Source organism: Ixodes scapularis, unplaced genomic scaffold, assembly GCF_016920785.2.
Source record: "Ixodes scapularis isolate PalLabHiFi unplaced genomic scaffold, ASM1692078v2 PGA_scaffold1__304_contigs__length_218370807, whole genome shotgun sequence".
NCBI lineage: Eukaryota > Metazoa > Arthropoda > Arachnida > Ixodida > Ixodidae > Ixodes > Ixodes scapularis.
In genome coordinates, this window is record NW_024609846.1 from 3878967 (window position 1) to 3892081 (window position 13115).

At 43.7% G+C, this 13115-nt stretch overlaps 1 protein-coding gene across 1 annotated transcript in view; it reads left to right on the forward strand.

Moving 5' to 3' along the window:
• The window catches only part of LOC8032135 (telomerase-binding protein EST1A), a 93051-nt gene extending 80215 nt beyond the window's left edge, over positions 1-12836 (forward strand). The window contains exons 12-14 of the mRNA XM_029973279.3: positions 143-357; positions 3350-3431; positions 10255-12836. Coding sequence (XP_029829139.2) covers positions 143-357; positions 3350-3431; positions 10255-10385 — 428 coding nt within the window. The 3' untranslated portion in view covers positions 10386-12836. The remainder of the gene's footprint in view (positions 1-142; positions 358-3349; positions 3432-10254) is intronic.
• The last annotated feature ends 279 nt before the right edge of the window (positions 12837-13115 follow it).

Genomic DNA, 13115 nt, shown 5'->3' on the forward strand with positions numbered 1-13115 from the left:
CAGTTCATTTCACTTGAAATCCTACCATGAACAGTTTTGCCATCCCGTTTTCCCCCCTGAATGGTTGCAGCCAGACTATTGCCGGGTGTGTCGTAACCGTGAACGGCTGCTAACCAACCCCGATGGCGCCCTCTCTGTCCAGTGGTGAACGAGCTGTACGGCCTGGCCCGGGGCACCCGGCAGGGTCCGCACCAGAGCCCGGACCACTCACAAAAGGTGGCCCTGGCAGCCAGGGCAGCGGTGAGCTACCTGGAGGAGCGCTTCGACCACCGGGAGTCCAAGCTCAAGGCCATCACCTCTAGGGGGTCCGTCATGGACACCATCAGCTTCCGCAGCGAGGACGTCACCGACAACAAGGTGGGAAACCCTCTGCTGGCTTTCTAGAAGTGTCCACTTTGACACCTAGGTGGAGCAACAAAATCTGTTTGCCCAATGTTTACTGCTCTGACCTGATAAAATGTTTGCAATGTTTAAAAGATGTTTCTTTCCTGACACTTTGGAAATATTTATTTCCAGGGAAAGTATGGAGGCAGCTCAGCAGTTCATGAATGCCAGCTGTATCTAAATTATTTTGTAAGAGTTACCCTGGAGGCGCTCATTTTTTCATATGCACGTCTTGTAATATTTGTTACATTGATCTGCAGTAGTAAGTACTGCTTGTAGGGGGGATCACCTAGTGTGATGCAACTTCTCTCTGTTCCAGCAAGCTGGTTCTTGGTTGTGCAAGTAGTGTTGTACGCCATTATGTCGTCACGGCAGATGTGTGGCTTGTTTCGATGTCCCCTCTAAGGCAGCTAAATTACTGAGCACAGTGGCGACAGAAATGAATCGTCATACTATTTAGAGAATGCTCTTGAATCACAGAGCGGGTTTTGTGAAACCAAAACTTTGTTCCCTCGTCTTCCGAGCTGAATCCAAAGCTGCGAGTGAGATTTCCTTTTCTTTCTCGCCAGCGAGACTGGTGATTGTGAATGCTGTATGAAGTCACGAAATGCCTCCGAAATTAATATACGACGATGAAATCCTCAACACCGCAGCAGCTGAATTTACCTACAATGTTTCAGTCAGCATTCTTCAAAGACCGTCAAAATCAATTTGGAATGCACGAGAGCTGCAGTATTCTTCGCGGAATCGAGCTTACCGAGGACCTTGTAGTCTCAAGTATAAAGACCTTTTTCTCTCGGAACATACCAGGCACTTTATTGAAGGTTTAGTACTCATTGATTAGGTAGGCAATGTAGCTGGCATAGAGCGTACATTCTAGCTCTTCCGACTATTGTTCTTCTGAAGCCCTAAAATATACAGACTCTGTTTCTCGTGTCCATCGTCCAGCACTCTGCCCCTTGTGTTCTTTGTCCAGCACACTCTTCCCTGTGTCCTCTATCTATTTTAGTGCTATTTTGCCTTTGGTAAAACATGTACCAACTATAGTCACTGATAAAGTGTGAACTGCTGGGGGACTTTTTCAAACATCCGGCCTCCAGCACCCGCTCATTGCTATTCGCTGCGCTTTGGCTGCGCATGCACACTCAAGGCTCACGAGTTGCCTAAGCGTTGTCGAAGGAAAGAAGCTAGCACTGGAGGCGAGACAACTGATACTCTTTCCTGCTGTTCTCATCCTGTCAGAACCTAATGCCTTTCTCCCCGTTTTATTGGTTTCCTACGATTAAGCTCCTAATATTTGTGCGTTGCAGTGATGGAAGTGCTGCGCCATTTGCGCCACGAGCGAAAGTCTGCTACATCTTGCGTTATTTTCGCTAAGAACTGCGCAAAGAAGGCTGGAACAAATTGTTTTTTCTTCTTTATTATTGGTCGATTTTAATATTCGGAGGAGTAGAAGGAAGCAAAAATGGTGCAAATATGTTGTTCACAGCGTCTCTACCCGCCCTATACTCAGCTGCATCTTGGGTCAGAGCAGAGTTGAATTTTCAAACACATACAATCACAAACTCACATACTCAAAGAGCGAGACTAGGAGCATTCGTTTGCGATTGTTTAGTTTAGCCAATGAAAAAGCACGTACAGATATACTGCGGCCAAAGCTACAAGCTCGAGGTAGCCCACACTCCTGGCTTTGAGACTTGAATTTCTAGCGCAAACTCTCGTTCTGCAGAAGAATGTCTCAAAGCAGCGACTTCGTGTTCTCGTGCTTGAGGCATTGACAGCAGTCTCAGCTAAAGGGCTAAGGTCACGGATGCTGTAATATCGACTTTTTGACGCTCTCTGATTGCTCCCATTGGCTCGTAGTGTCGCCTGTGCTTTGACTCAAAATGAAACGAAGTGTAGATATTGCATGTCAACCGCGCTGGTCCCGTCATTGTCTGAATTTTCAGACGGTGTCAGCATTGTCGGAAGCTAAAAGTCTCTAAAACAATTGCAATATAGTTGTAATGACGCAGAACCAAGAGTTCTTTTACTCCTCATGATATCGCTTGATTATCATGTCAGCTACATGCCTTCATACCGTGGCTACATACCGTGGCACCTGCGCCACTCACGTCAACCTTCACAACCTCACACCTGTGCACACACGTTGAGCCTCAGCGCTTTGCAACGTAGTTCTAGGAGCAGCGGTTGACATGGGTGAGCGCATGGGATAGCGCGATTGGCTCGGAAATTATGCTCAGTTACATTACAGGTCGACCATCTTTGGTCTTGAGTGTAGGTTGACCTCTAATCTTCAAAAGCTGTGCCATGAAAAAAAAACCATTGGGGTCTATATTGGAATGAATACGGCAGTCAGTTGAAAGGGCAGCGAACTTTGACCTAACTCTGGTTCGAACGTTGCTGAAGTGCATCGTCAATATTAAGCACAGCTGTAGGTTTTTATGATATTATTGGCTAGTTATTGTGCAGTTTACGATATTAAGGTCTTGAGTTGGGTGTTCGTATAAGATGGGGAGGGTCTGAAGACATATTTTTATGGATAGATGATTTTGCGAATATGCTGCTTTTGCCAGCATTTTGCAGGGATTATATTTACAGGCTAAGTTATCTACCGAGTGTTAGGGGGAGAGAGGGTTTATATCAACTGCACTATGGTTCATCTTTCAACCATTTTTTTAATACCCATTGTAGCTATTCTCACCTGAGACTTATTTCCAAAAGGAAGGCTGTCTGTTCCTTTTTCGCCCTGTCTATTGTTACTACAGAAGATAGTAAGTAATATGCTTCAGTATAGAAGAGGAACCCAAATCATTTTGGTAAGAACTCATTTAGTGACGCCATCACATTTTCAATTTAGAGTGATCTGCCCCAAATGCATTACTAGGTGCTCCAAACCAATATTTTGTCTGCTACAAAAGGTCAAATGCCACTTTGATCACTGGTGTTGCAACTTCCCTTGCAGGGGACCAATGACGACCTGATTCTGGCCAGCTGTCTCCATTTCTGCAAGGACCGCACCGAACACCTGCTTCCTAGGGAGCCAGGTACGTGGATTGAAGCAGCACCTAACCATTGCCGTCTTTCTTGGAAAGGGAAGATTTTTAGTTCTTTCTGTTTACATTCCTTTTCCCAGTGGAACAGCTTAAATCCTAATTTTTCCCTGTTACCTTCTTGCCAGTTGAGTTTGCATCCTTCTGCACGTATTGTACAAAAATTTGAAGAAATTTCAGCTCTCTGTGCATCTTTTCTTGGTGTCATTCTTTGTTTTTGCACAGTTTAGGTACCAGCTAGCTTAACACTAAACTTTAGCATTGGACTTCCAGTCCATAATGTTATTTGAATAGAAAGTTACAAGCACTTTTTGAAGACTGTTAATTAATGTGATAGGCTCCTCATAATGGTCATCACTAATGTTAAACGACATGAAGGTTACATGCCTCCCTGTCATGACACTAACGTTGCTCTCGTCGACCTTCATCGGCCTTGCACAGGTGCACGTGCGTCAAGCCTCACCAGTTCGAATCGGTGTGCTAGGGGCGGCGGTTGACGCAGGGGTTAGCGCAATCAACTCGGAAATTAATATATTCCTCTAAATTTCAAAATGTTGCCGAAAAAGCGAGAAAAAAAAAAAAAATGCCGGCCTTTATTTGAAGGCATACGGTAGTCAAGGTAGCTCCTAGGCTCCAATTCTTGCAGAGTTAGAGGAGTGTCCCTTTTAAAGCACAACTCCAATTATTCTTTGTATTTGGGGTGGTGACTTTTCTCAGTTTATGATTCTTGAATTTTGAGTTTGGTAGGTTCATAAAACTTGGTGGAACATATTTTCATTGATTTACATTTTAGCGGTCATGCTAGTTTTGCCGAATTCGACGTGATTTGTACTGACAGGCTACATAAACTATGAGTGTAAAATGGGGACTGACGTTTTGTCTCATAGTGTGTCTTGCTATAAATAATATTTCCATATATCTATATATTTTTTAATGGCTTTTAGTGTAAACGGAACCTATTTTGACCCGAGCCTTGTTTCTAAAAAGAAAGTTGCATGTCCATTTTGTATTTTTAAATGACCGTTTTTATGTATTATTATTACAAAAAGCAATTAGTAATATGCCTTTATATCAAGGATGAACCTTTAATCATTATCAATGATTAACTCATTTAGCAATGTTATTATCAATTAATTTTTTTTTTTTGTAATACGCTAACATATGTTTGTATCCGCTCCAAAGGGGTCAATAACTGCTCCACTTCAACATTTTTCCTGCTACAAAACCTGCTATAAAAAAGTCCAATGCTGCATCCATCACTGAAATCAGCAAAATGAAGTGTAAAGGACCTCTGTACAGGAATGGATAGACTTCGCATTAAAATGTTAAGTTAGACCAATATTTTCTAAGGATGGGAAATGCTGCCATACATCAAAATCTTCTGAAAGTTACTTTTCACTTTTTCTTGGGGTCTTCTGCTACGCATTCTTCTCATTTGTGATGTAAAAAGGGAGTAAATGTTTTGGGGGCACTTCGTATATATAGTGTTACTGTTTGCCTCTGTACAGTGATGCCTCATTAATATGGACACTTCCTTGAAAAGTTTTCATAATGCGAGTTTTTTTTAAAATAAAAACGGGACAAAGATGCTTGTAGCAGGGTATTCGTATTAACGGAATCCGTATTAATGAGAGATCACTGTAAATCACTTGTCTCAAGTAATGGAAATTGCAAATTGCTGTAGATTCACGATGGTGCTGGCCTTTTCATCGCAGTATTTCCTTTAAAACTACACAGATAAAGGATGCGGCTCGTGCAACAAATAACAATAATAATAATAAGAAAAATCTTTATTTGCAATATGTCCAGGTACCCTGGGCGGCTCGTTGCAAAGGCTAGGCAGATGGATCGCGGCCAGTGGCGTCAGAACAATGACCCCACCCGACATTTCAAACATTTCTAGTAAACAATTTGGGGAAGGGAAACCCCCCCTTGTTGCCCCCTATCTCTGTAACATCTAGATGTTCAGGAGAGTTGTGAAGCTCGACATGATATTTGTATTTGTTGCTTTTAACGCTGTCCTATGTACCGTGTTTGCACGATTGTAACGCACACTTTTTTTTGCCAAAATCAGTGCCCAGAATTACATACGCGTTAAGGAAAACTCAATACTCGCTTTAAGGTGGCTAGACTCGTCACCATCGTGATCATTTGTTTACATTTGCCATTTCGGTATTCATATCACGCTCATTCTCACGCATCTACAGAGTCGTGTTCGCCGTTTTAACATGGAAAAGAGAAATTCCACTGGGAGGCTTTATTTAAACGAAAGGCCGTCATGCTGGCGGGAAAAGATAACACAGAGCAGCACTGCGTGGCCTCACAATTCCAGCGACTCGACGCGCTCGCAAAGTGTTGCTTGGGAGACGACCGTACCAAAGGCAACGGTCGCACACTCGTTCAAGCGCAAGAAGCGCACCAATAAAAACGCTTTAGACGAAAGCAGGGATCACCTCTGTGGACAGGGAAGAACCATTGTCGGACACTGACAACGGCGACTAGTACTAGGCATTAATTTTTGTCTTGGCGTTTGTTTCATTAAAATTTTTCCGTGAGGTATGTGTTCAATCTTCATTATTTTATCTGTGCGGTCGAATTGGCCACAATTTACTTTCTGAATATCTGAAAGCTCAATTGCCCGCTTATTAGAATCGGGGGCGCCTTAGAATCGTGCAAACACGGTAGCTGAAAAGGAATAACAAGAAATGTTTCAGATCTTGATCTTTCTCTTCGCAATTTTACTGACACCACTGAGTTCGACCTTTGAGCTGAATCTTCTCAAAATTTGTATGTGTTCTGAAGTCCAGCCAAAACGTCATGGTATTTTGCCATTATATCACATCTGCACAGTCCTGTGCAAGTATCTGAGTGGAATACTAAATACTGGTAAACTAACTTGTTGCTTTGAAGAAGCTCTCATGTTACAATAGACCTTTTGCCGAATTACCCAAGCTTCAAAGAGTATGCCAAGAACGTAGCGACACTTGCTGCGCCTGCAGCAGTAACTGTTCGAAAGCAAAAAATTTAAAACAAATGGCACTTCGTATGATTTTCCTCAGCGCCTTATTTTGATTATTTACTTCAAGCTTTTTATACAGGAAAGGCAAGATATGTACCTACATTCCCACCATTCTCTCGGTGCTCGGGTATTTAGCGAAAGGTCTATCGGTTCTGCAGTCTACAACCAAAAAATAATGGTGAACAACGCAAAGTAAAACAAAAAGTGGCAGTATTGGAAGGGTTTATTATTACGAGGCAAATGTAACATGTTAGAATGTGATGGAATGCAACATTTAAAGCATTAATAATTTACTATATCTTAGGTTTGTAAACTTAAATATCCACATGGTTCTCAACATTCGCATTCAAACTTCTTTCAACCGACAGAATTTCGGCCTCTGGAGTGCAAAGCTCGGGGTTAACCTGTCTCCTTGTTATTATTAGCCTTTCAGCCAAAACGCTAGAAGTTGGTCATTTTTCCGACCTTCCTGCCTCCCAAGAAAGGCAGTGGTGACTCGGAAGGCATCTTGTTGCCTTGCCACGACGTTGTGTGGAAGAACTTGGTGCGCATTTTATGCCCCGACGGCTCGAACGTCCTCGTGCACGGCGTTTCTGAAAAAAAGCTTTGTCAAAGCTAGCGCTCTAGTGGGAGAGGAACGCAAAATTTGCATCTCTCGCAGGCGCACACCCCACTTTCGACCCCGCTAATTTGCAACTCCCTGCTTCGATCTGTGCTTTGCGTGAATCTTGGTAATCAACAGTCCAATTTCACCAATCAGTTTCATTATGCTGCATGCGTCGTGGAAACCGTAGCCTCTCTGCACGTGCGACAACCCCGCTGCAGGTCCGTACAAGTGGGGCATGAGATGGTACGAGCCGTCTTGTGCACTGGAGCCTGCCTTCTGTGGATTATAGTGGCGTCACGTATGCTTGGGACACTCAGTGAGGTCGGCCTGTTTGTAGAGTAGCTCGAAATTGCATCGCTTCGGCCTTATTCCAAAATTGACTCAACTCGCTCCAGAGTGATGGTCTGCACTGTGGCATTTGAAAACCATACCTGTGTCCAGCATCACCCTATCTGCGTTATCGCGTGATACGAACTTGCGGGAAAGACTTGGATCTACTCAGCTAAGGTTTGGAATGCAGTTATTGTAACATAGTCAAATGTTGCTGATGGGATGGTGAGGCTGTGGTGCAAGATTGTCTTTAGGTCACCTAGCGGATGGCCAGTATAGGGCATAGACTGGACACCAGTATTGCAAAGGGGTTTAACTGGCTCTCACGTTTAATCAGTGAGAACATGAGCTACAGTCGAGCACCAATGCAACACTCTTGTTATAGTCTTCTGTAACAGGAGCGCAAAACTGGAAACTGCTAGGAGCGAGCCAAGTAACATATTCTGTGTTAAAAAGGCAAGAGTAACTTGAGAGGTGAGTGTAAGAATCTTCCAATAGAGTATGTAAGTTGGAGTCCTGAATCTATCTTGTGAGAGTGCTAAATGCTATCTTGTGAAAGTGTTTGTAAGGCACAAAGTTATTCCCGAATCTGTTTAAAATAGAGTAATGTGCAACGGTTTCGTGAAACCGAGATTTTACGCAACCTGCTAGTTCGCATTGGGACTCGCACATCGAGTTTTGATGCTTAAAATCTGTGTCGTATTGACTTGCGAGGATTTTGCAACCTTGCCATCTGCACCGGGGATATAGAGCATTTCGCAGCAAATAATATGAAGTACACGCAGCATGAAGAGACTGTCTGCTTTATTAATATTGCGCAATAAACTTTTTGGATATGGCTCATTCGGTTTACCATAAAGCCTGGCACACCGGGGAAAGACCACGAACATCGAACAACGAGCAGGTGATCTCGAAGTATTTCGGAAACTTTTTGCACCACGGAACGATCAGTTATCCTTAGTCATCACGTTTATATGCAGTGCTTGTACTCGTCACAACTGTTCAGGAGTCTGCACCCCACTGCCAACCCGTATTGCCTGTATGCATTGCTTCTCCACTCGTCGCTCGCCATCGTATTTGCTTTCTTTTTCCGGCTTTGGCTCGAATACAGGATCGTCCAAAAATCAGGCTCCTCTAAAAACTCGCTCCGCCTCGAAGATTCAACGTCTCAGCGATATCGAACGGCCATTGGCAGCGTCCTCGTTTCTTGGGGTGATTGACAGGCCTCGGTGAAGTTTCTATGAAATGTTGCTCCAAGAGCGAAGAGTGCGCGCACCCTTTTTGCGATGCGTGCATCTTTTCCCATCTTGTTCAAACTGTGCATCTGGTTCCCGAAACCTAGTTTCGCGGCACTAGACTCGCCTAAAAGATGCACCATGTGAATAGACCGTAACTTGAGCATGGTGAATTTAAGTTACTTACAAGTCTGCGTCTAATGCTGGAATATGTTTACGAAAAATTAGCCGCAAATCGGACAGGACTTGGAAGATTAGAAAATTGTTAAAATGGCATTTTAGAAAAACGTTTTATGTGAGCAAATTTTTGACCAGAAATAGCAGTAAGCTTTTCTTTAATGTTTTTGTACATGTGTTCCAGGCTTATGATTGTGCCCACTGATGCATAATTTCTGCTAAAAAAATGCTTGTACAAGGAAAAAAAACAAGCGCTTCCTCTGTTCGGACTTATCATCATTCATGAGTGACTGGCACCGGCGATATACACAGAATATGTATCCGAACGGAATATAAAATGATAAAATCCTGCATTGAAAATTTGCTTTGTGCATTTCTGAAGCATGGTTTGTATAAATGTCATTATAAGGTCCTGGTCATACTTGCAGGCACAAGTCTCCTTGTTGGTTTTAGCTGGTGACTGGCTTTTGCTTGAACAAAGTTTTCCCTCCACTGCTCTGGAATTCACTAGCACCTTCTCTGAGGTTTTTCGGTGCACAGTATAACTGAGCAAGTTGTATAATATATTTTGCACTCTATGCATTGCTGTCGAAATGTACAACATGCCGGTGTTTGGTGCAGGACGAGGCATTAAATGACTGATGCATCGGAGACGTTTAGCAAAGTGTTTGTATCCAAATTTTCAGAGGCACTTGCAATCATGCAATGCAAGTAAGAGTAAGCAGTGCTAGCAAGAATGTGGATAAAGTGTTGACTATTCAACAGAAGCTGCTAATCTCTGGGTAGTTTGATGGAGACTTACTGCCCTACTGCAACAGTAAAATGAGTGAGGGATAGTTTCCTAACTTTTTGTTAGCCAGGGCTTTCCGGCAAAAGTGCACATGTTGCAAGGCCTTATACATGGTTAAAGTCAGTGAACAATGTAAGGAAACTGTAGAAGAATACATGAGACAAGAAAGGCAGTTTCTTTCCTGTCCTCTGTATTCTTCTACTGTTTTCTTACGTTGTTCGCTGACTTTAACCATGTATAATGCTTACCAACTAGCCCAGCTCACCAACCTTCTACAGTTGCAAGGCCATGCTGCCTTCATTACCAATTCTGAGCATCAAGTTTCTCACTTAAAATGTCCTCTTCTTCATGTTTTCTTCTTGACATCATAGATACTATATGTATGGGTGGATGAATTATTTAATTTTCATTTATTAGCAGTTTGCTGGGTGGCAAGGGCACTTTACATAAATGCTGGTCATACCCGACGTCAGTGTTTAGCAGTACCGAGCCAAGAACGGGATTTTTAAATGACGTAAGAACTTGGCGCTATCGGTTGTAACTCAACCAGTAATTTTTATATAACCGATATAGTGATCCTGCTCAGTTCTCATTGTTCGCTTCCTTGGAGAAGCATTTGCAAAAGTGGCTCACGTGCCTCTTCTCGGCCCCCTTACCAGATGCCCCGGTGAAGCTGTACCGAGAGACTGTGCTCATCACGGAGGACCGCAACCTGTGTGTGAAGGCCCTGACGCACCACGTGCCCGTCCGGGACCTGCCGGCCTTCCTCCGGTGGGCCAACATCTCGTGAAGGGGGCGGCTTACGCACAGTGCAAGCGGCAACCTCGACGGCGGGGCCACAAGTGCCCCAGCGCGTGCTCACGCAAACACCAGTGCACCACCACCCTGCACCAGCAGCCGAACCTCGAACCACACGCGAAAGGGGTCTTCATCCCTTGGTACCGGCACGCACCGGGCCCTGGCTTGCCCCCAGAGCCGGAGAACCATCTTTCTCGAACATCCGTTTGGGCCGAGCTGGGATGAGAGAGGGAAAGAACAATCACCCGGCTTGGATTGAGATGCCGCGGGGTGGCAGCTTCAGCCGTGGCACAGCGAAGAGGCGAGGGAATGACCGATGCGTCGGAACCAAATTGTTTTTGCCTGCCTTTGGAAAAGAAAGGAATAATAAATGCGGATCCAGCACGTTTTTAGTCGGGCGCTCATTTTGAGAAGCAAGAGCTCGAACAAAACTAGTTCCGCCATATTTGGTGTAACGAAACAAGCTAGGAAAGGTATGAACCCTGTGCCATTTAGAGTGCCTGGGTGCTGCGGAATGTAGACAGGCACTTTGGTTAGCTACTGGCTAATTTCGCCTCTCCTGGGAAGGTAAAATTGAATGCAGAGGGGCGTTTATTTTTTAAGCATGCCACTTGCCTTTGTGTGCTTTGAGAAGCTGCAATAAGACGTGAAAAGTGTGGACTTCTCATGTGTGATTGGTTGCAGCTTGGCTGTTCTTCCCCGAGGGCACAACTCTAAGGACTTCCTTTACAGACGTTTGTTCCTCTTGGCCCCGTACCGCGACAGTGTCGCGTTGATGGGGCTCTCATTGTTCGTCGCCCATTCATACCGTTTGGCCTCTCAGACTACACCCAGCTGACTCGAAGCAGATCTCCTGGGAGGCCCCGGACAGACGGCCAGTTTGAGGTTTTTTTGGGAGATTTGTATTAGAGTACCTCCAACCAGCTTCTCTTACCTCATGTTGCATTTGAACTCACCTGAAGCATTAAGAAAGTCCACTTGAAGTACATTTTTTTTTTTTTTTTAAGCATCACTCGCATTGTGCGGCGTAGTGTGAAAATCAGAAAAAATGTTATTGATCTCATTTCAGTGATGTGAATGGGTGCTCTGAACACTCCTGGGTTATGCAAGTGATTGGCCACTGCTATGACTTGAGGTGGCCTCATGAAGCACGTGGGGAGGCTGCCTCCCTCTGTGCTAGAGTTCGAAGTGCGTACTTTAAACTGTGCTGCTTTTTGTAATTGTTATGTGGGATTGTACACTAGTTTTCGTACAATTTTAATGTATAGCCATCTATTTGTGGTGACGTTTACAGCTTTTGCATTTGGTTTTTGCTCTGATGTAATGTTGGTTTTGGTTGTTTTGGTTGTGATATGACTGTATATCTAGAAACAAAGTACATGAAGTTATTGTTTGTGTTTGTTAGTGTTGACTTTGTCTTGCATAGGTTCTAGCAAGCCCAGTATCTGCAGCTAGAGCTACCTCGTGGCTTACTCTCTCTGCTCTGTAACCATTGCATATAATCTATTAGCCTGGAACATCCCTAGTGCTTTTTAACTACACTGGTACTCCGGTATTTCTTCTTTTTGCTTGGCAAGCAGATGCTCGATTATTGAAACCAAGGTAATGTGGGAAGTTGCATATCTCTGATTATTAAAAAGGCACTGTATATCTGCCCGTCTGAGACACTTATCTATAAAGCTTTCAATTGGCAAAACTGAGCAGATCCTATATTTTTCTCAGAAACTCTAAAGAGCCCTGTTTTCTAACAGCAAAGCTTAATTTCTCTGCTGTCTTACCCAGCAACAAGTAATATTCTCGGATTAGGGCTACATTCTTTCATGGCAACATGTTCGATGGCTGGTCTGTCCTATGCATACCTGTATTTTGTAGCTGGCAAAGAATGCTTGACATTGGTACATTTAATCTCATGCTGTTGTCCACAAGGCTCATAAGTACTGTTGAGAGTGACAGCAGCGATTGCAATAATATGGATACATTTAAGAAATGTTGAGAGTACTTCCAGATATTTTATAGTCCCCGTAGCATCACTCTTGAGTGTGTTGAAACGTGACGAGTGGAATTCGGCAATAGACAAGGCTGTTCACGTTAACAATCATGCATCATATTTGTTGTACAAATATCCCAAAGAAACGTGAAAAGAACTTGGTGAGGTACTTATCAAGGAGGCATGTTTACAAATCCCCTGCATTGATACTCGTTCGATGATGGTCACTTGTATTCTGTGTAGGGTAAGTGGTCTCATGATCGTTTAGGAGTGCTGGTTTCAAGCTTTGCTCTGGCTAGATTTTTTTTTTTTTTTGCCTTTTTTCTTTGGATGTAAGTTTTCACCTTGGCATGTGTAGGAGGAGCTGGTGTTTTGTGTTTGACTTGTGGAAAGTGAACCCTGAGCACATTATGAATGTCTGTGAAGGTCATTAAAGTTGCATCAGTTCTATTATGAGCCATGTTTTTGTCACATTCTCTTCAAGTTTGTGAGGTCTCATTAATCTCGATAAAGGTAAAGTACTACAATAACCAGCCTTATATTTAACCAGACGTGGGTTTAATCTCCGTTCAGGCTAATTGATTGTAAGCCTGTCCAAAGCTCTAACTTCCTGAATGTCTCTTTGGAGTATGGTTTGTATCAAAAAGGCTCTGCTGAATTATACCCGTGCCACACGGGCAACTCGAATGCCATTTTCAACGAATGACATTTGAGCGGACGGCCAATCAGCGCGCG